At 66.7% G+C, this 18,883-nt stretch overlaps 4 protein-coding genes across 5 annotated transcripts; 2 read left to right on the top strand and 2 right to left on the bottom strand.

The window, feature by feature from the left end:
* Positions 1-884: 884 nt before the first annotated feature.
* LOC137671874 (claudin-3-like) lies at positions 885-1,529 on the bottom strand. The gene has a single exon (XM_068415697.1). It carries the CDS (start codon positions 1,527-1,529, stop codon positions 885-887), a length of 645 nt encoding a protein of 214 aa, XP_068271798.1.
* Positions 1,530-8,903: 7,374 nt separating this feature from the next.
* On the top strand, positions 8,904-9,533 carry LOC137671865 (claudin-4-like). The gene has a single exon (XM_068415687.1). The coding sequence runs from the start codon at positions 8,904-8,906 to the stop codon at positions 9,531-9,533; it is 630 nt and encodes a 209-aa protein (XP_068271788.1).
* Positions 9,534-12,570: 3,037 nt separating this feature from the next.
* On the top strand, positions 12,571-13,215 carry LOC137671902 (claudin-4-like). The gene has a single exon (XM_068415753.1). The coding sequence runs from the start codon at positions 12,571-12,573 to the stop codon at positions 13,213-13,215; it is 645 nt and encodes a 214-aa protein (XP_068271854.1).
* Positions 13,216-13,813: 598 nt separating this feature from the next.
* On the bottom strand, positions 13,814-16,391 carry METTL27 (methyltransferase like 27). Of its 2 annotated transcripts, XM_068415740.1 has the most exons (6): positions 16,281-16,391; positions 16,064-16,192; positions 15,855-15,990; positions 15,685-15,777; positions 15,005-15,262; positions 13,814-14,457 (listed from the first exon to the last, which is right to left on the bottom strand). In XM_068415740.1, the coding sequence occupies exons 1-5, from the start codon at positions 16,389-16,391 to the stop codon at positions 15,024-15,026; spliced, it is 708 nt and encodes a 235-aa protein (XP_068271841.1). In that variant the 3' UTR covers positions 13,814-14,457; positions 15,005-15,023. The 2 variants fall into 2 exon arrangements, with proteins under 2 accessions (XP_068271841.1, XP_068271840.1); XM_068415739.1 differs by having other exon boundaries at positions 13,814-15,262.
* Between the last annotated feature and the right edge of the window lie 2,492 nt (positions 16,392-18,883).

The raw sequence follows: 18,883 nt of genomic DNA, 5'->3' as shown, positions 1-18,883 counted from the left end.
GCGCGTCGCGCAGGATGTGGCCGTGCACCTGCAGCGGCTCCTTCCCCGCTTTGTCCCTGCCCGGTGGAGCGTGGCGGGGAAGGCGGGTGCCATGTCGCACCGTGCCGAGCCGTGCCGAGGCGGTTGTGCAAGGCGGCCTCGCCCCGGGCGCTGCTCTGAGGCGGGGGGGAAGCGGCCCGGGTTCCCCCCGGCGGGGGCAGACTTTGGCCCGGGCAGGCAGGGAGTGCCGCTGCCGCCTTCCAGCCGCCGCTCCGCCGCCTCCCGCCCCGCCGCGGCCCCCGAAGGGGCGGGGGGGCGGCCGGGCCTCCCCCAGCACCGACCCCCGGGGTGAGGGGAAGGGGGGAGAGGGGCTGCGGTGGGAGATCCACCCCCCCACCCTGTCCCCAAAGCCGGTGCTGCCGTGGCGGAGGGTGTGGGGTGGCTCCTCCGGGGGGGTGTAGACCCGACGCCCCCTCCCCGTACCCGGTGGGATCCTGCCCCCCCCACGCCAAGGATACTCGGGCTACCAAAACGGGACACGTTTATTGACAAATGTAACCGGTACAGACCACGCGTAACAGGGACAGACAGTGCCCGGCCGGCAGCGACGGCAGGGGGGGACACCCAGGGAGGGGGGACACCGTCCCCGTCCCCATCCCGTCCCACCGCGCGGGCAGGGCCACGCCGGGCGCCGCTTCTCCCGCCGACCCGAAACCGCCTCTTGTTTAACCGAAACCGTCTCTATTTACACAGCCCGGCCCTGACCCCACCGCTGTCCCCTCCTTCGCGTCCCCTCCCCGCCCCGGTGCCGCCGTCCCCGGTCCCCGTGGAGGGTGATGAGGGGTCCCAGGGTGGGAGAGGGGGGGTGTGGGGTGTCAGGGGGTGTCGGGGGTCCCGAAGGGGGCTCAGACATAGTTCCTCTTGTCGTAGCTGGTGACAGCGGAGCGCGGGGCGGAGTAGGCCACCTTGCCGGTGGGGTACCTGTCGTCTTTGGGGGGGCAGGAGGAGCAGAGCAGGGCCCCCCCCATCAGCAGCAGGGCGGAGGCCGCCCAGCCCACGTAGAGCGAGGTGCCCAGCTCCCGCTTCTGCGCGTCGAGCACCAACGGGTTGTAGAAATCCCGGATGATGGTGTTGGCCGACCAGGAGACGGGGATGAGGGTCATGACGCCGGAGAGGAGGAAGATGACGCCGGAGACGATGGTGATCTTGGCTTTGGTGCTGTCGTCCTCCACGCAGCGGGTGCACTGGGCGCCCACGATGGCCACCATTAAACCCAGGACGGCCAAGACGATGGCCACCACGAGGAGGGCGCGGGCGGCTTGCAGGTCCTGCGGCAGGGCCAACATGGAGTCGTAGACCTTGCACTGCATCTGCCCCGTGCTCTGCACCACGCAGTTCATCCACAGCCCTTCCCAGATGATCTGGGCCGTCACGATGTTGTTGCCGATGAAGGCCGTCACCCTCCACATGGGCAACGCGCAACAGATGATGCTGCACAACCAACCCAGCACCGACAAAGCCACCCCAGCGATCTCCAACCCCATCGACATGGTGGCTGGTTCGCTGCTGCTTGCCGGGCGATGGTGGAGAAGAACCTACGGACCGAAACCGTCGCCGTCACCCTTCGCCGCTCGCAGCCCGGGGGGGATCAGCTTACACCTGGGTGCACCTGCGCTTATAAGGGCTGGCGGGGCCAGCTCGAGCGCCCGCCCGGGGTGGGGTTTCGCTGCTGGACGCTCCTCTCTCTCTCGGCTCTTCCGTCACCCGTCACCTACGTCCCACACCCTCCCCTTTGTTTGCAGAGATGGCGTCGGTTACCGGAGAAGGGCGGGAGGGGGGGGAGAGACGCCACCCGTCACGGCCATCCCCTTGGTTTCGGGGTGATGGGTATCGGGAAGTACAACCACCGTGCTCATCCAGACCCCACCGAGGGGACCTGGAAATCCTTCGGCTTCACCGTTCCCACCTCCCCGAGTGGAGGTGGCAGCGGGTCAGGGTTTGGTTTATTTCTGGAGCGTCTTATCAGCGCTCACGTTTCACCGGCAAACGCCGGGCACCTTTGCATCACCGTGCAAAGTGCAACCCCTTCGCCGTGCCGTGATGCTTGTTGCTCCGGTATTGCCGTCTCAGGGCACCCATGGGTGCTCCCTGCTCGGCAGGGTGGGAGCAGGAGGGGGCCGGGCGGGGGGCCCCCCGCCCGGCCCCCTCCTGCTCCCACCCTGCCGAGCAGGGAGCGCCGGCAGGAATCCCCCGACCGATAATAAATATCTTTACTCATCCTCCTCAAATATTTTGGCCTTGAAGGAAGCAGATAACGCATGTAACCGCCCCGGCAGCGTCGTCACCCCGAGCAGGCAGCGAGCGAAAGGGGAAAAAAAATAAAATACCAAGGCAGGTGCAGGCAGGCTGCCCGCAGTCACCCTCCAACCTGGCAGCGACAGCCCCATGGCTGTGGGGTGTGTGTGTGGCCTCCATCAACTGTCCCCCCAGTGGTAAGGTGTCCCCCCCGCCCCAAGGAATGTGCTTGCCGGCCCCCAGCAGGACACAGGCTTGCTCCTGCCTGCGCCGAAATCTGCCCTACAACTTATTAACTACTCAAGAGCGCGGCGGGATGCTGGCAGCTGGCGCCGTGGAGGGGGACCTCCCCGCTCGGACACCTGAGATCTGCGATGGGGGGAGCCCCGCGTCCGCCTGGCTGTACCCCGCAGCACCCCGACACCCCATAGCCAGGGGGGGTTGGTTTCGGGATGCCCCACAGCACCCTGAAACCTCGTATCTGGCTGGGTCAGCTTCTGCTGCCCTGCAGCACCCTGAACCCCACAGCCAATGGGGTCAGCCTCTGCCACCCCACAGCACCCCAAATCTGGCTGGGTCAGCTGTTGTCATCCGATGTCACCCCTGCACCCCATATCCATCTGAGTTGGCCTCTGGCCCCTTGCAGCACCCTGTATCTGAGCTCCACCACCCTGTGACACCCCGATATCCTGTATCCAGCCAGGTTAGCCTCTGCCAGCCCATGGCATCCAAAAAATACCCTGTATATGGCCAGGGGAACTTCTGTCACCCCGTGGCACCCCAAAACACGGTGTATCTGGCCAGGTGGGCTTCTGCCACCTCATGGCACCCTGAAACACCCTGTATCTGGCCAGAGGGGTTTCTGTCACCCCATGGCACCCCAAAACCCCTGTATCTGGCCAGAAGTGCTGCTGCCACTCCATTGTACCCCTATCACCCCATCAAGGGCACCCCAAAACCCCCTGTATCTGGCCAGGGGGCCTTCTGCCACCCCATTGTACCCCGATCACCCTGCCGAGGGCACCCCAAGCCCCTCAGAGCTGGCCAGGATTGGTGGCTGTGAGGATACCCAGGGGTGACCCCATATGTGCTGCCAAGGGGGAGCCCATACAAACAGCATCCCAGGACCTTGTGCCCTTGTTGCTGGGGGGTGCTGGGGGTCCCGGCCCTTGGGGACACCCTGGGGTTTCCATGACGCTGGTGCAGGTGATGGCAGGTGACAGCGGGTACAGGGTCAGACCTGCTGGGGTGCTGCTGGCACCAAACCCCCCATCCCCAAACAGAGCGGGGTCCGGGCTGGCCCAGGGCCCCCCAGCTCTGCAGGCAGGGTGCTGGCAGCACGCACCTCGGGCAGGGCTGTGCCAGTACCCAGGGGTGCGGGTGCGCACAGGCGCACACACACACAAACCCACACCCCCTCTGCTGGCAGTGACACCCGGACACACAACTGCACATGCAGACAGAGAGACAGACACACCCAGACAGAGGGACAGACACACGCATGCAGAGGCAAACAGGCACACGACAGCAGTATGGGTGCACTAACGTGCACCCCACGATGCGCCCACGGCTGCAGATAACACCAGCACGTGCACCCGCAGCTGCACAGACACACATGGCTGCAGGGGCTGTGGGGCAGGGGGGTACCCCAGGCAGGGCTGTGGGGCAGGGGTGTGGGGCAGGAGGATACCCCAGGCAGGGGTATGGGGCAATGGGGGTACCCCATGCAGGGCTATGGGGCCATAGGGATACCCCATGCAGGGGTGTGAGGCAGGGGGGCATAACCCCAGGTAGGGATGTGGGGCAATGGGGGTACCCCAGGCAGGGGCACGGGGCAAGGGGGATACCCCAAGTAGGGCTACGGGGCAATAGGTATACCCCATGCAGGGGTGTGGGGTGGTGGTGATACCCCCAGGTATGGTTATGGGGCAATGGGGGTACCCCAGGCAGGTGTATGGGGCAGCGGGGATACCCCCGGGGTAGGGGCTACTGGGGCAGGGACGGGGTGAGCCAGGGCAGGCGAAGCTCTGTAGCCCCCGACGCTGCAATCAGAGCCCCACGCGCCGCGTCCCCACGTCATCACCCCAAATTGCCCAAAGTACAGGCTGCGCGGTGCTGCCACCGGCCCGGGGCAGCGGCCACCGCCTGACTCATGGCCGAGGAAGGGGCAAACCACCGGGGTTTCGGGGTGCGCACTTCGCATTCTTGTGGCGAGCAAACCGGCTCGCTGGTGTTTACCGGAAACAGCCGAGCAGGGCCAGCATCCCTGCGGGGGTCCTGGGAGCACCCCCATCCCTCCCACTGCTGCGTCCCCCACCCTGGTGAAGCCCCTCTGCTCTCCCCTCGTAGCTGGGAAGGGACAGGGAGCATCGTCCACAGCAGGTCCCCAGGATGGGGACAAGGTAGGGTGGCCACATGGGGCCACTGGTGACATGAGGACAGGTTTGCCCCCCCCCCACCGGTGACATGGTGACCACGGAGGAAGGTCAGACCCAAAGTTCATGGGTTTGGTGGCCCTGTGCCGTGGGAAGGACACTGTGCTGGTGGCAGGGGGGACACCCCACTGCAGGCATCCCCCCATCCCCACCGTGTACCCGGGCACCCCAGGGTGGGGTGAGCAGGAGGTGACACCAGAAACTGCCCCAGGTGCCGCGGGGCCGCGTCCCGCTCACGTGCACCCGACAGCCGGCGCGGGGTTTGGGGTGTTCCCCCTTCCCCTGCGGTCTCGGGAGTGACGGCGCGTTTCCCCCCCCCGGGGGAGCGGGGCCGGGGCGGTAAACGCTCCCTCGGCTGCTTATATTTCAGGCGCGGGGCTGCTGGCTCTGCCCCGGCCAGGGCACACACAGGCAGCCCATTGTTGAAGCCCCTTCAGCGGTGGAGGAGAGCAGGTAAGGCAGCTCCGAGCATCAATGGCAGCTCTGTGTGCCGGCGGGGCGGGGATGGGGCTGGCGGCGACGTGGGGAGCTGGGGGGCGGTGGGGGGCACGGACCGGTGGGACCCGGCGAGGGGCTGGCAGCTCGCCCGGGGGATGCCGGGACACCCGAAATCTCAGCATGTCGGGGGCATCCCCACCCCGACGGCTTTGGGCCGGCTCCCCTGAGCATCGCCCGCGGTGGTCCCCCATGGCATCGCTCGCGTCCCCCTTCCTGAGCCGTGCCCGTCGTCTCCCCCATCCCTTTGACAACCACCTTGGCAGCATATTTGCCCCCTTTGGAGCCACTTTTTGCTCAGCAAATCAGGCAGGGCTTTTATTTTCAGGCCAAAGGTCCCGTTTCTCGCCACAGCACTTGCCACCCGCTGGCTACCTCCCCCCGGGGACCCCGCAGCCCCCGGCTCCTCGCCTGCCGAGCCGATAAGACGTCGGAAACAACCTGACTCGGCATATTTGAGCCAGTTGGGGGGGATTTGTGTTGGGCAAGAGGGTTTTTTTTGGGAACATTCAGTCTCCGGCCTGCCGGTATAACTAATCCCTGGCCGCCGGCACTGAGAGGCTGCTCGGCCCCGTGGACGTGAAGCTGGAGATCCCGGTGGATCACCGCTCGCCGGCAAGTCTCGCCCGCCTTTTGGGGACCCCGAGGTAGCCGGGGTGGTGAGTTCGTGCGCAGGTGCTGGGGGATGAGGGGCTCTCGGCTCAGCGGTGTGGGGCTGGACCGGTGCCGGGTGTGTGTGTGAGGTGGGAATGTCACTCGTGTCCCGCGTGGGGATGTCCCCAAGCCCTTTGGCAGAGGATTTGTGCCCTGAGTGCTCTCCCTATGGGATGTCCTCTGCCCTGAGCAAGGTCAGAGTGGTGCAGCCTCCACCGTGCACCCAGCGGTGCCCAGCATTGCGGTGACACTGGGTTTAATGCCACCTCCCTGCCCGGGGATGGCCATGGTGCCCAGCATCGCGGTGATGCCAGGTTTAATGCCACCTCCCTGCCCGGGGATGGCCGTGGTGCCCAGCATCGTGGTGACACTGGGTTTAATGCCACCTCCCTACCCTGGGATGGCCATGGTGCCCAGCATTGTGGTGATACTGCATTTAATGCCACTTCCCTGCCAGGGATGGCCGTGGTGCCCAGCCATGGGGCTGCAGCATGTCCCCATCCCGATGAAGCAGGGGCGATGTGTGGAGGGTGTTTCCCGAGCCACGAAGGGCCAGTGGCCGATGTGTGGGCACGGGAGCTCTGCCCATGCTGACCCCGTTAGCGTGCAGCGGAGCAGGGACTGGAGGGATCCCCCCATCCTGCAAATCCCACTGGATTTGGGGCAGGGCTGCCATACCCAGCTGGGTGCTGGGGCACGTGCTGGTTGACGAAGGCTCAGGATGGGGCGAGCACCCCGTTTTGAGGTGGAGGAGCTCCCTGCTGAGCAGGTGGGCTGTGGTCCCATCAGGACACGTCCCTGCACTGTGTCTCCTTGCAGGTGGCACTGGGACAGAGCCGGGGCTGAGGTCCTGCAAGATGGGATGGGGCTGTGGGGCTGGGGTCCATGCGGTGACGGCCCCGAACGGCGCGTACCGTGGTTGTACCCGTGCTGCACCAGCACCCTCTGGCTCAGTGGGCGCTGGGGACAGGGTGCTGCCCCAAGGGTGGGCTCTCGCTCCTTGCCGAGCCTGTGTCCGTCTGTCCTGCTGGTCGGTGGTGCCAGGGACACGGAGCTGGCTGTGCTGGCTGGGCGGAGGTGTCACTGGGGGCCGTGGGGAAGGGCAGGGGGGCTGTTTCTGGGTGGCAACCGCCAGTTTGAATGTATGTCACGTTCCAGCTTTAATTACAGTAATTGGCTGTCGGAGGGCCGCGCTGGCGCCTGCTCTGGCTCTGAGGGGGAGCGTGAGTGGCTCAGGCGTTTGATGCTGGTGTCCCCGTCCCCACCTTGCCATTCATCTCCAGCCCAGAGGCATGTCCCCGCGGGGACCCAGCCCACGTTAGGTGCGCACGCACCTGGGCGCGTGCCACTCTCCAGCCCCAAATTATTTGGTGGTTACAGCAGGTGGCTGGGAGGTGAAAGCCACGCTCAGCCCCGGGCAGGGTCCAGGGATGCTCTGGAGCCTCGCAGATTAAAGGGAGCCCTTGACCACGAGGCTCCGGCCCCGGGGAGGGCACGCTGGTATGCCAGCAATGTGGGCGCTGCAGCAGGACAGAAGGACGGACGGAGCATCCCAGGGTGCCTGGGTGGCTCCTCTGGCTCAGGTCAGGCAGGCAGGACCCCAGCTTGTCCCCACGGGTCAGGGTCTGCGGTGAGACCCGAGTGTCCCCGAGTGCCCGGGCTCTGCCCTGCCTGCTCCTGCCACGCCAGGCACCCCCAGCCCAGGTGCCATCGGCATCCTCATGGCACTGCGGTGCCCGGACCGCCCGGCTCGTCCCACCGCGTCAGGGCACGATGCCCGGGGACATCCCGGCGTGGGCAGCGGCGGCTCTAGAGCCCGTCACCGCGAAGTTACCACAAGTGATGGGATCGTATCGGTAACCCCGGCGCTCAGGAAAACTTAAGATAATCTCAGGCCCTCTTATCTCCTCCAGAGGCCCGGGATTAAGCTGGGGTGGTGAAACAGTGCAATGTCCGTCTGTCCGTCCTCGCGGTCTGTCTGGCCTCGTGCTGCGGCTCTGCGGGTGCTGTGGGGGGGGTCTTCGGAGGGAGCGGGGAGGGGACGTGTGGCGGGGGGCTCGTGGGTTAAAGGAGGAGAGGTTGGGCAGCACCCAAAGCATCGGCATCACTATTGGTATTGGTATTGGCCTGCTCCTGGCACCCCGTCCCCGTTGGGGCAGCGGTGGCACTGGGACACCTCGAGGCCACCTCTGCCCCCCCGTAGCCCCGACCTGCCGAGCCTGGCTGGCAGCGCAGGCAGCGGGACGCTGGCAGGGCTGGGACCCAGGGCTGCCATGTGAACGCCGGCTGGGTGGCGGAGCGTGAGGTGTGGGGGGGGTTTGGGGTCTGCCCCCCCCTCGCCCCGGGCAGCACCGTCTCTCCTCCGCGGGGAGCCGGCAGCCGCTCCAACCGGTTTGTGGGTCTGGGCGGTGACACCTCCCGCCCGAGGCCCGATGGAGGGCTGGGAAGCGCTGGTACGGACGCCAAGGAACAAACAAGGGCTGCTTGTGTCCTGCCGGGCACGGAGCCCAGCAGCGGGGCAGGGACGGCCTGCTGCTCCCCCGGCATGGGGCTGCAGGGGGCTGGAGGCTGGACTGCTGCCAGAGCAGCCACCCCATGAGCTGGGGGGAAACTGAGGCACGAAAGCATGGAGGGACCCCGTCTGGGTGATGGAGCAGGAGGTGCTGGCAGCGACGGCAGGGACATCCCATGCCCGGACACCGGCTCTTCCCCTTCAGCATTGTGGGCTGAGCCCTGGCAGCTGCCCTTGGCATCTCCAACCTGCCCACGGGCAGCGGTGGGACATGCTCCTCTGCCTGGGTGGCCTGATCCCGGTCCCCTGCGTCCTCCTCCGTGGGAGCAGCCTGGATATTAAGTCTCATTGCTGCAGGGAGAAATGCAAGCGGAGGAATCCTGGGAAACTGGTTTTACCCCTCTGTCCGGTGCCGGCGGCAGGCCGGCGGCTGCGGCGGTGCTCCTCCCTCGGCGAAGGCATATAACGCCTGCCATGGTCCCAGCGGGCGGCACTGCGCTGCGGGAGGCAGGCAGGGGCACCGGCAGCGAGCGATGGCCTCCATGGGGCTGCAGGTCCTGGGCATCGCCCTCTCCGTCATTGGTTGGATGGCTTCCATCCTCTGCTGCGCGTTGCCCATGTGGCGGGAGACGGCCTTCGTGGGCAACAACATCGTGGTGGCCCAGATCATCTGGGAAGGGCTGTGGATGAACTGCGTGGTGCAGAGCACGGGGCAGATGCAGTGCAAGGTCTACGACTCGCTGCTGGCCCTGCCGCAGGACCTGCAAGCCGCCCGCGCCATGGTGGTGGTGGCCATCGTCTTGGCCGTCCTGGGCACCCTGCTCGCCGTCACCGGCGGCAAATGCACCAACTGCGTGGAGGACGACACCGCCAAAGCCAAGGTCATGATCCTCTCCGGCGTCATCTTCATCGTCGCCGGCGTCCTCATCCTCATCCCCATCTCTTGGTCGGCCAACACCATCATCCAGGACTTCTACAACCCGCTGGTCACCAACTCCCAGAAGCGGGACCTGGGGTCGTCCCTCTACGTGGGCTGGGCGGCCTCGGCGCTCCTGCTGCTGGGGGGGGGGATCCTCTGCTGCACCTGCCCCCCCCGGGGCGAGAAGCCCTACTCCGCCAAGTTCACGGCCGCTCGCTCGCTGCCAGCCAGCAACTACGTCTAGGAGCCGCTGCGCCCACCTGGACCCCCCCTAGTCGCTCCGGGGAGCTGGGACCTCCCGGGGTGCCCCTGGCATGCAGACCCCCCCCCGGCTGGGCTGGGGGCTGGCAGGGAGCCGGGGCAGGGAGCCGGGGCAGGGAGGGCCGGGCGCCGGGGGGGTGCGAGGGAGGGCAGACAGAGCTGCCTTTGTTCACCGGGGGATTGAAGCTGGTTCTTTAATCTCGGTTGAGACGGGGAACAGGGAGATCCTGTCCCGGCTGCCCCCGCGGCGAGGGTCCCGCTCCCCCCAGAGCACCCAGTGCGGCATCTTCTCTGAGACCCACCCGACCCCCCCTCGAGCATCTCCTGGCTCTCCGGGGTCGGGGTGTGCCGCAGCTCCCAGGGCCCCGTCCCGCGGGTGGCACAGGGCTCTCGCTGGGTAAAACCCCCCACGATGCGTCCCTCGAGGTGGGCAGCGGTGCTGGTGGGGACACCAAACCTGTCCCATGTGGTCATAGGGACATTGTGGCTCTGCACACCCCGGCAGGGTCTCGAGGGGCGGCGGGGGCTCTCGCCTGCCTGTTCCCTCAGTTTTGGCTTTGACCTACTTTCGGGGCTCGCGGCGGCTCCCCGGGGCGGCGGCATCGTTATCCCGGGAGTGGGGAGGCAGCGGCTGGGCTGGGAGAACCGGTCGGGGAGGCAGGAGTGGGGCTGAGCACCCGCTGGGAGCGGGGTGACTCCCAGGACCCAACCCTGTCCCGTAGGGATGTGCCCAGCCCCATGGCCCCCCTCGGCATCCTCCCAGGGGGGTGCTCGGGCTGGGGGCAGGAGGGGGTGGCTCGTGGTGCTCCCCCCGAGCTGTGCCGCCGTCCAGCCCCACGTCGCAGCCTTCCCACATTAAATGGCAGCTGCTCAGACCCCGCTGTGCTTCGTTTTCTTTACCCTCTCCAACACCCGCCTCGGTGGTGGGACAGCCCGGTGCTCCTGTGCCGCAGACCCCTCTCCTCCTGAGAGCCCCCAAATCTGCTCTCCGGAGCCGTGATCCCAGCTGCTCCCCGACCCCTGCTCCAGCATCACCCATCACTCCCCTCCCCGGGCCACCCCAGGCACCCGCTCCCCGGAGGGGTGGCATCGGCTGCCTCCACGGCACGATGCTTTGGCGGTGCCAGACGCGGCGTCTTGGCTGCCCCATGCCTGTCCCGGCACCATCTTCCCACCCAGCAGGTGATGGGCGCTGGTGAGGGCGGGTCGGGGCGCGCTGGCCCTGGGGCCACCTGACAGCCACGGCTGGGAGCACCCTGAGGCCGGCGTGGGCAACGCCGGGTGTTTTGCCTATCTCGCTTCCTGCACGGCAAGATGCGCCGGGGCGCAGCCGGTGCTACACCCGCTTGGGAACGTCCTTCCCTCGTGCCTCGGGGTGCGCGGGGACCTCGGGTGACGCCGTCTGCCCGGTGACCGCGAGGCTGTGGGTGTCTCATCCGGGGCTGGGGGCTTGAGGGTTCCCCCCGTCCCTTTGCTGGGAGTGGGAATGGTGGAAAATGCTCCTCTGGACCCATGGTGCTGGTGGCTGGGTGGGAATGTGAGCGTGGTGCCCTGGTGAACTTCCCTGCCGGGGTTTTTGGGTTTCCACTCATCCCTGCCAGGGTCTGTGGGGTGACCACCCATCCCTGCTGGGGTCTGTGGGGTGACCACCCATCGCTGCTGCAGGCCATCGTGTGCCCTGTTCTGGGTGTCTGTTGTGGTCCAGGCTGGCTGGAAAGGGTGCCCGGGATGGCTCGCATCGTCCTGGCCCCCCAACTTCCCAGAGGCTGATCTCCATTTCTCTGGGAGAGAGAGACTTTATTTTTTGGCCCGAAGGGGCTTTCACGGACTGGGGAGGCGAAGGCCCAGCACTGGGCATCCGTTGGGTTGCTGAGGGATGAAAGGTGCTGGGGAAGGAGTGGGGAGGCCATGGGAAGGGCTGGAGAAACCGAAACCGGGACCGGAGAAGCCACGGTGAAACCTCCTGCGAGCGCCACGGGGTGTGCCAGGCACAGCCAATACCAGGCTCGGGGCTCATAAAAACTCCGCTGGTCCCGGCCCCAAGTGAGGGTGCAAGCACCCATGGGTGCAACCTGCCCCACGGCAGTACGGGGGCTCTGGTCTGTGCGGGGCTGAGCAGCGATTTGGGCTGAGCCAGGGGCCACCACGGCCATGTATGACTGCGGTGGAGCCATCGGTGTGTCTGCCGTGTCCCCCCGTACCAGCCACCCCTCTGATGCGGGGGTTATGGGGTGATGCCTGCGGTGACCCCAGGCTCCGTAGCCCCTCGCTGGGAGTTTGCCCTCCTGGTGAGAAGGAAGGGCCGGTATCACCGAAAGTGCGGGGCGCCACGGCCGTATCGGAGGCAGCCCTGAGCTCTGACCCATTTCCAGAGAGGAAATCCCAGGTCCAAAGGGCACCGCAGCGAGACCTGCCCTTGGCCGGGGAGCAGCCGGTGCTGCAGGGAGGGCAGGGGGCCGCCTCGCCTGCCCGTACCCCCGTGGAGCAGAGGCTGGTGCTGTGGGGTGGCTGCCCCAGCAGGACGTGGGGTGAGCGTGGGGCGGGGGGGTCTGAGCTGTGGGGCGTGCCGGGATGGGCACAGCGAGCCCCTTGTCTTGCTCCCTGAAAGCTGTCACCTCCCTGGCACTTGCCACATGCGTGGCCCAGCTGGGATGGGGCAATGGCAGAGGACAGCCCTGTGCCGTGGGGACATTGTAGGGCAAAACGTGACACACGGGGGGTCCTGCACCTCGGCCTCCTCGGGACCTGGGTGCTCAGTTCACACGTGTCCCCATGCTGTCCTGCAGCAATGCCCTGTGCCACACGTGTCCCCATGCTGTCCTGCAGCACTGCCCCATGTCACACGTGTCCCCATGCCATTCTGCAGCAATGCCCAATGCCACACGTGTCCCCATGCCGTCCTGCAGCCGTTCCCACCCCGATGGGGAACAGGGCGCACCCTGCATGAAGGCCACGCTCTGCAGGAAGCCCTCCTGGCTCGTGTCCCTGACGGCTGTGCCCTGTCCCCGCAGGTGCTGTCAATGGCGACGATGACGATGCAGCTGGGTGGGCTCACGCTGGCCGTGCTGGGCTGGCTGGGCTCCATCCTCACCTGCGCGTTGCCCATGTGGAAGGTGACGGCCTTCATCGGCTCCAACATCGTGGTGGCCCAGGTCTTCTGGGAAGGGCTGTGGATGAACTGCGTGTACGAGAGCACGGGGCAGATGCAGTGCAAGGCCTACGACTCCCTCCTGGAGCTCACCTCCGACCTGCAGGTGGCTCGCGCCTTGGTGGTCACCTCCATCTTCGCGGCCGCCTTCGCCTTCCTGGCCGCCATGTCGGGCGCAGACTGCACCCGCTGCGTGGAGGACAAGAGCACCAAGACCAGGATCTCCATCGTGGCAGGCATCATCTTCGTCCTGTCCAGCATCATGCTGCTCATCCCTGTCTCCTGGTCTGCCAACAGCATCGTCAGCAACTTCTACAACCCCATGGTGCCCCAGGCCCTCAAGAGAGAGCTGGGGGCCGCCCTCTACATCGGCTGGGCCTCCAGTGCCCTGCAGCTCTGCGGCGGGGGCCTCCTGTGCTGCTCAGGACCCCCGGCCCAGCCGGACCCCTACCCCAAAAAGTACAGAGCGGTGAAGACCTGCACCCCGATGAGTTACCCCATGAAAGACTATGTGTGAGCCACCGCGCCCGGGCGCTAGCCCAAGGGAGAGCGCCGCCGTCCCCGTCCTGCCTCCACGCGCTGCCCCCCCTGCCCACACGCTGCCTCCTCCTGCCCGTCCCCACGCTGGCTGCACCCCCCGGCACGGTCCTCCCACGTGTCCCCTTCCCCGGTGCGCAGGGGCTGCGCTCGCGATGGACCATAAACATCTTGGTGCCACCGAGGCTGCCTGGGCTCCTTTCGAAGAGGTGCGGGGAGGACGGTGACATGTCCTGGGGGTGTCATGCCCTGCCAGCCTGCTGCCAGTTTGGGGGCTGCTGCCCCAGCGCCTGGCACGTCCCCGTGTCCCCACGAGGATGTGGCAGCAGCCAGGGCACCCCTGGCGTGTCCCCCAGCAGGGAAACTGAGGCAGGGAGAGGTGCTGAGAGCCAAGAGGGGCATGGGGGGACACCAGGATCCCAGAGCTCTGTCCTTTGGGTCCCCACAGACTGGGAGGGGACCCCAGAGAAAGGCCAAATCCCCCCTCCCTGGCTCCTGGCCACCCTCCCCTGCCCACCCCAGAGGGTCCGCAGCCCCACGGCTCCGGGACCAACGCACGGCAGGCAGGCAGCGGAGGCGGGGGGTTTATTCAACAGTTAAGTGCAGGGATGGGGACAGCCATGACTCCAACTGCCCAGGGGACAGTGCTGGGGACAAACAGGGGGAGAGGGGAGCAGGGCAGCTACCAATGATGGGTGCAGGGACCCCATGATCTGAGGGGAGGGGGGCGATGCAGAGGGGTTACAAGAGCCACGGGGAGGGTGTGGGATGCCCTGGGTGGGGGACAGGGACAGCCACAGCCACCACCTCCTGCCAGGGAAGGAAGCAACCTGTTCCCCAAGGCCATGGGAACGGGACGAGCAGGAACAGGTCTGGGGGAAAAGGGAAAAAGAAAATATCCCAGCAAGAAATTTGGGTAAAAATCTTCCCAAGGGAGGAGAGGTGGAGGCAGCACGGAAGGGGCTGGGGGAGCAGGCTGGGCCGGTGATGCCGGGCGGCTCCTGCGCAGGGAGCGGTCCCTGAAGTCCCTTACAGCCTCATTTCCCACCCAGAGCATGAACTACAAAGCTGTAGGAAAATGAGAGACTTTAAAGCAGCTGTTGTGGGATGAAAGGCCGATGTGGCGCTTGGAAAGCTGCTCCGGCTGGGTGTCACCCTGGCGCAGCTGCTCCTGGTTTGGACGTGGAGGTCTCCTGTGCCTCTGGGTGTGCTGGGTTAGCTCCTGGGAAGGAAGAGGATGGGGGAACCACAGGATGTGGCGATGGGGACCCACCTCCAACAGTCCCCTAGCAAAGACCACGGGGGTCTGGGGTGGGGAAGATGGATCTAGACATTGACCATGGTCACTTGGGAGGGCTCCTGGGGAGGATGAGGATCACAGGATGTGGCGATGGGGACCCACCTCCAACAGTCCCCAGGTAAAGACCATGGAGGTCTGGGGTGGGGAGGATGAAGAAGGATCCAGATTTTGACCATGAGGGCTGAGAGGTGGGTATGGCGGGGAGAACACGCGCATGGTGGGGAGAACGGGGGAACATCCTGGACAGGAGATGGCTCTGAACAGCCAGGTAGGTTGCGAGATGTCACGGCGAGGGCTGAGGTGTCAGGGACAGCACCTGAATGTCAGAGCTAATGGTGGTGCCCAGGAGACCCTGGTGAAACCAGGAGACCCTCCCCATGCTGAGGAGCAGGCAAGGTCCCCAGGGCCCAGACTTCGAGGGGAAGGAGCCAGGGAAGGGAATGGGGACGCTCTCCAAAAACGTTGTCACCTCCCAGCCATGTCAGCTCTCAGCCCTCCTCGAGGGGTGGCACGGGGCATTTCCGATAGACATAGACCACCCCGGAGATGTAGCCGGTGCCCTGGGTGCTCTCCTCCTCGGAGGTGGCCTTCTCCCAGCGCTCCACCTCCTGGGCCAGCACCTTCTGCCAGGCTCCCTGCTGCTCCAGCATCTCCAGCACGGCCTCCAGCTCTGCCTTGTACCGCAGGTTGGAGGGGTTGCTCCTGGTCGTCAGGCAGAGGAAACCTCCTGCGGGAGAGGGGACGGGTGACACGGATGCCGAGCGTCCCCCGCTGGGGATGGCACCCCCTCAGAAAGGGGTGGGGGGGGGCAAAGGGAGGCAGTGAGACCCTGCCAGGGGTCAGCTGGCAGGGCAGGGGACAGGCAGGGCAGGAGGGGACGGGCAGGCTGTCACACCTGAACACAGGCTGTGTCAGAAGTGCCACCGCCACCTCCTGCCGTGTCCCCCTGCCTGAACCTTTGAGCAGGGCCAGGGACCCGGGTGCCATCGCATGTCCCTGCCCGCACCTGGCAGCAGGGACGAGGGCACGTCCTGGCTGTGCCATGGGGCCAGCGCCCAGCTGGGGACCCACGTCCGCTGGGACCCGGTGTCCCCGTCCTGCCGCCCCGGGGGTCCCGGCGGGGAGGGGACAGCGGGGACACCCCCTCACCCGGCTTGGTGACGCGCAGCAGCTCCGGCACGGCGGCGGTCGGCACCTGCCCCTCGCCCAGGGCTCCCACCACCGTCACGGCGTCGTAGTGCTCTGCGGGGACACGCGTGGCGTCACCGGGAGGGACCCTCCGTGACAGCCCCCTCCGTCTCCCGGTGCCAGCCCGTTACCTGCGGGCGCGGGCAGCGGCTCCCGGCCCAGCACGCACCGCCGCAGCTGCCGGTAGAGGCCGGTGCTCCGCGCCCGCTCCAGCATCCCCGCGCTGCCGTCCACGCCGTGCAGGCAGCGGAACCCGCGGCGGTGGAGCTGCGGGGACACCCGGCACCGTCAGCCCCCCCGGCCCGCCCCGTGCCCTCCCCGGCCCCGTCCCCTCCGGTACCTCCCGCGCTACGAGCCCGGTGCCACAGGCCACGTCGAGCAGCCGCGCCCCGGCGGGCGGCGCGGGGAAGGCGAAGGCGAGCGAAGCGGCGGCCAGGTGCGGTGCCCGGTACTCCAGCGCCGCCACATCCTGCGGGGACACGGCGGTCAGCGGACCGGAACGGCACGGCCCCGGTGCCGGTGCCCACCCGTTCCGTTCCCCGCGGTGCCCCCGGTACCTCCTCGTAGCGGGCGGCCCAGCCGTCGTACAGCCGCAGCCGCGCGGGCAGCCCCCCGCCGCCATCGTGCACCGCCGCCACCCGCGCCCGCACCCCCGCCGCCAGCCGCATCCTCCGCCCCGGCCACGCCGCCAGCGCTCCATTGGCTCCGTTCTACCGCCCCGGATACGCCCCCTTCACGCTCTATTGGCTCCGGACACCCGCCTCGGCCACGCCCCCAGGGTCCCATTGGCCGCCGGACCTGCACCGCCACCGCCTGCGTTCCGCTCCGCTGGGGGAACGGCGAGCCGGGCGCGACCAAGTGCTCCGGGGGGGGGGGAAGGACCGAGTGGGCCGGGTGCGACCAAGCGCCCCGCAGGGGTGTCCAAGTGCCCTGCGGGGTGGCACCAAGCGCCCCACGGGGGTGACCAAGTGTGTTGGGTGGGTGACACCAAGTGCCCTTGGAGGGGTGGTCAACACCAAGTGCCCCAAGGAGTGACCACGCGCCCCGGTGGGGTGACCAAGCGTCCAGGGATGGGGCAAGTGCCCGGGGGGGGTGACAACAAGTGCCCCAGGGAGGGGACACCAAGAGCCCTGGGAGAGCTGGCACCAAGTGCCCCAGGTGACATCCACTGAGCAGCTCTCCCAGCCCCCGGGGAAGAGGGCACCCACCACCAAGGCAGGTCCTTCATGTCCTCACGTGTCCGCCCACCTCCAGCTGCCCAACCACTCCCTTGGGGTGGTCATTCTGCGCTGCCCCTTGCCCATGGACAAGGTGTGTAGCAGCAAGCTTGGGGACAGAGGACAAGAGCGTGGACCCTTGGGGCTGGGAAAGAGGAAGAACATCTTGGCTATATTAAGTTTGGGTTTTGCTCATGGGAAGCAGGACCAGAAACATCACTGAGTGCCAACACGATGCACAGGGTGGTGGTAAGATGTCTTCTCCAGGTCATCCTTCTCTGGAATGCGTGATCCAGGTGCCCAGCATTTGTAATGTGCTGTATCCAGCTGATTAACCAGAGATGTTCGTTAGCTCTTGGGTAGATAGGACCCCAGCTGGAGGTACTCTCCATGGGAGGTCGCACACTCATTGCTTGGTGAGTCTCTGCTGCATCGGCGGTGACTCTTGTCTTCTGCTAAACCAACCTTTGATGTTTGTAGTGGAGGACATGGGACAAGCTCTGCCTTGTGGGACCACCCTCAACTGTTGTGAACCATCACTTGGCTTCTGACTTTTTCCGGGAGTGAACCAAACAAATCCAACTGCTAATTAATGATGGAAAGAAAATGAGGGCGCCCTAATGGCTGCCCTGAGGCCGTGCTGGTGGCTCTCATCACCTCCCGCTTGGCAGCTCGGGCAGCTTGATGATGCTCCTCCGTTGTCCCTGTGTCCTCCTGGCCACCACTCCGGTGGTAGCTGCTTCTCCTCCACCCAGCTGCTCCAGGAGCCCCATGGGGACCCAGACACGGTCACGCGTGGGGGCTGGCCCTGCCCCGTGGCTGGGCAGTGCGGGCCGGGGGCCTCGAGAGGGAGCCCTCCGCCCGCGGGACCCCCGGCACCCAGCAGCCCGGGGTCACCCCAGGTGACATCCTCGGAGCATCCCCCGGGGGGTGGCAGAGGGGATGTGTGGGGCTGGGGTGGGTGACGAGGGGTGGGACCCACAAGAGCAGGGATCATCCCCACCCAGGCCGAGGACACACGGACGGCTCCTGGAGGGGTCCGCGGGGGGCTGCAGCCCTGCGACCTCTCCTGCCACCACGCACGGGCACTTTGTCCCTGCTGCAGCCCTGCACGGGTCCCATCCTGCCCCCCGAGCTCTGCACCTGCTTCCCCGACCACCGGACAGCGTCGTGGCCGAGCCTCTAATAACGGCTTTCACACTCCCAACATGGTCTCCACCACTAATTGGAGCCTGACCTTCATTTAGGAGATAAACCAGAGGCAGGACAAGCCACCAGTGTCCCCCTGCCGCTGGCTCTGCTGCCCTCGCTCAGCCCCTCCAGGCTGCAGCTGGGTCGTGCCTTCCCCCCCCTCACCCCGAGCCTCGACCCGCACGGATCCTGTCCCGAATGTGCTGGCCGGGGTTTGGACCGGACCCAATGACAATGTTGGAGGACCCGGGCTGTCCCCTGAGGGTCCACGGTGGGACGGGGGGGACCCTCGTGATGGTGGCAGCAGGTTGCAGCAGGTTGGAGCTTCCCCATGGCCGGTGCCAGTGCTGAGGTTGGACTTTGTCCCGGCACGTGGCCTGGCACTGGAGGGCTCCCACTTGGGCACGTGCTGTCCTGCTGCTGCGGTGCAGTCCCTGGGGTGCTGTCCTTGTCCCCTGCCAGGGGACAGGGGGTTCTGGCTGTGCCCTGGCTGTGCCGGCTGCATGGGGTGCGTCGCCCTGTCCTGCCAACAGCCTGGAGCTGGGGCTGGGTGTCCCCATCACCCCTCAGCGGGGGGCTGGGGGGATGTGTGTCCCTGAGGCAGGGGCTTGGCTGGCCACCCCACACCTCAGGTGTGACCTTCCTCACCGAGAAGATGGTACAGGGGTAGAAGGGCAGCTTAGGTGGGTCCCTTGCCCTCGAACCTGCCACTGAACTGGGACAGGCAATGGGAAAGACCAGGTCTGGGCTGG

Source organism: Nyctibius grandis, chromosome 18 (assembly GCF_013368605.1).
Source record: "Nyctibius grandis isolate bNycGra1 chromosome 18, bNycGra1.pri, whole genome shotgun sequence".
In the NCBI taxonomy this organism is placed as follows: domain Eukaryota; kingdom Metazoa; phylum Chordata; class Aves; order Nyctibiiformes; family Nyctibiidae; genus Nyctibius; species Nyctibius grandis.
Note: the sequence above shows the minus strand (reverse complement) of the source record. Positions and strands in the feature narration are given on the sequence as shown.